Source organism: Bison bison, unplaced genomic scaffold (assembly GCF_000754665.1).
Source record: "Bison bison bison isolate TAMUID 2011002044 unplaced genomic scaffold, Bison_UMD1.0 scf7180017864535, whole genome shotgun sequence".
NCBI lineage: Eukaryota > Metazoa > Chordata > Mammalia > Artiodactyla > Bovidae > Bison > Bison bison.
This window is the reverse complement of record NW_011495084.1, coordinates 13,389,083-13,390,059: the sequence shown is the minus strand read 5'-3', so window position 1 is coordinate 13,390,059 and position 977 is coordinate 13,389,083. Positions and strand designations below refer to the sequence as shown.

The 977-nt window shown below is 45.9% G+C and overlaps 1 protein-coding gene across 1 annotated transcript in view; it reads right to left on the bottom strand.

Moving 5' to 3' along the window:
• LOC104982649 (multidrug resistance-associated protein 4-like) overlaps positions 1–977 on the bottom strand; it is a 350,332-nt gene that overhangs the window by 347,488 nt on the left and 1,867 nt on the right. The window contains 1 exon segment of the mRNA XM_010832083.1: positions 255–365. Within this exon segment, the coding sequence (XP_010830385.1) occupies positions 255–365 (111 nt within the window).

Sequence of the window (977 nt, the reverse complement as noted above, 5' to 3'; positions counted from 1 at the left end):
CCCCATCTCTTGGGACAGAACTAGGTCTCCAGGGCCATGGCTGTGGGCTCCCTCCACATCCACTCACACAGGGAATACAGGCTCCCCCAACCTCCAAAGTGGGCTAAGCCTGGGATCAGCATGAAGGGCTGACAGTTCAGTGTCAGGGAAGGAGGCTCAGAAGACCCCAGAGGAAGGCAAAGCTCTGGCTACACCTTTAGCCACACATGGAAATTCTCACTCTCCCTCCCCTTCTCCCTCCTGCCTGGGCTTACCCTTGCAGCTCTTCTCCGAGGTGCTGGGAGCGATCTTCTGGAAGCACTGAGTACATGTCATTTGCTTCTAATTTCCGTTTGTGACCAATTTTAAACAAGGGGTTTAGCCACCTGTTAAAAATTAAAAGGAAAGTGACATATATCCAAATTACACATCTTTGTCTAATTATTATCCTACATTCATGGATATTGTTTTTTAAAAAACTACATTTTAAATATACAAAGAGGTAGGGAGAAAATTAGACATATGCTTACAAACATATAAACACACATATTAGGGTGTCGGTAAGTCACTCTGGTGGAGAAGGCAATGGCACCCCACTCCAGTACTCTTACCTGGAAAATCCCATGGACGGAGGAGCCTGGAAGACTGCAGTCCATGGGGTCACTGAGGGTCAGACACGACTGAGCGACTTCACTTTCACTTTTCACTTTCATGCATTGGAGAAGGAAATGGCAACCCACTCCAGTGATCTTGCCTGGAGAATCCCAGGGATGGGGGAGCCTGGTGGCCTGCTGTCTATGGGGTCGCACAGAGTCAGACACGACTGAAGTGACTTAGCAGCAAGTCACTCTGGCTTACACACAATATAACTTAACTAAAATACCCTGTTTGTGTTCTACTGAACATACATTGTACATCTACTTTAATTATTAAGAAAAATACATTTAGAAATCAAAATACAGTTCCCTTGGTTCGGGAGCACAGAATAGAGCTGAATG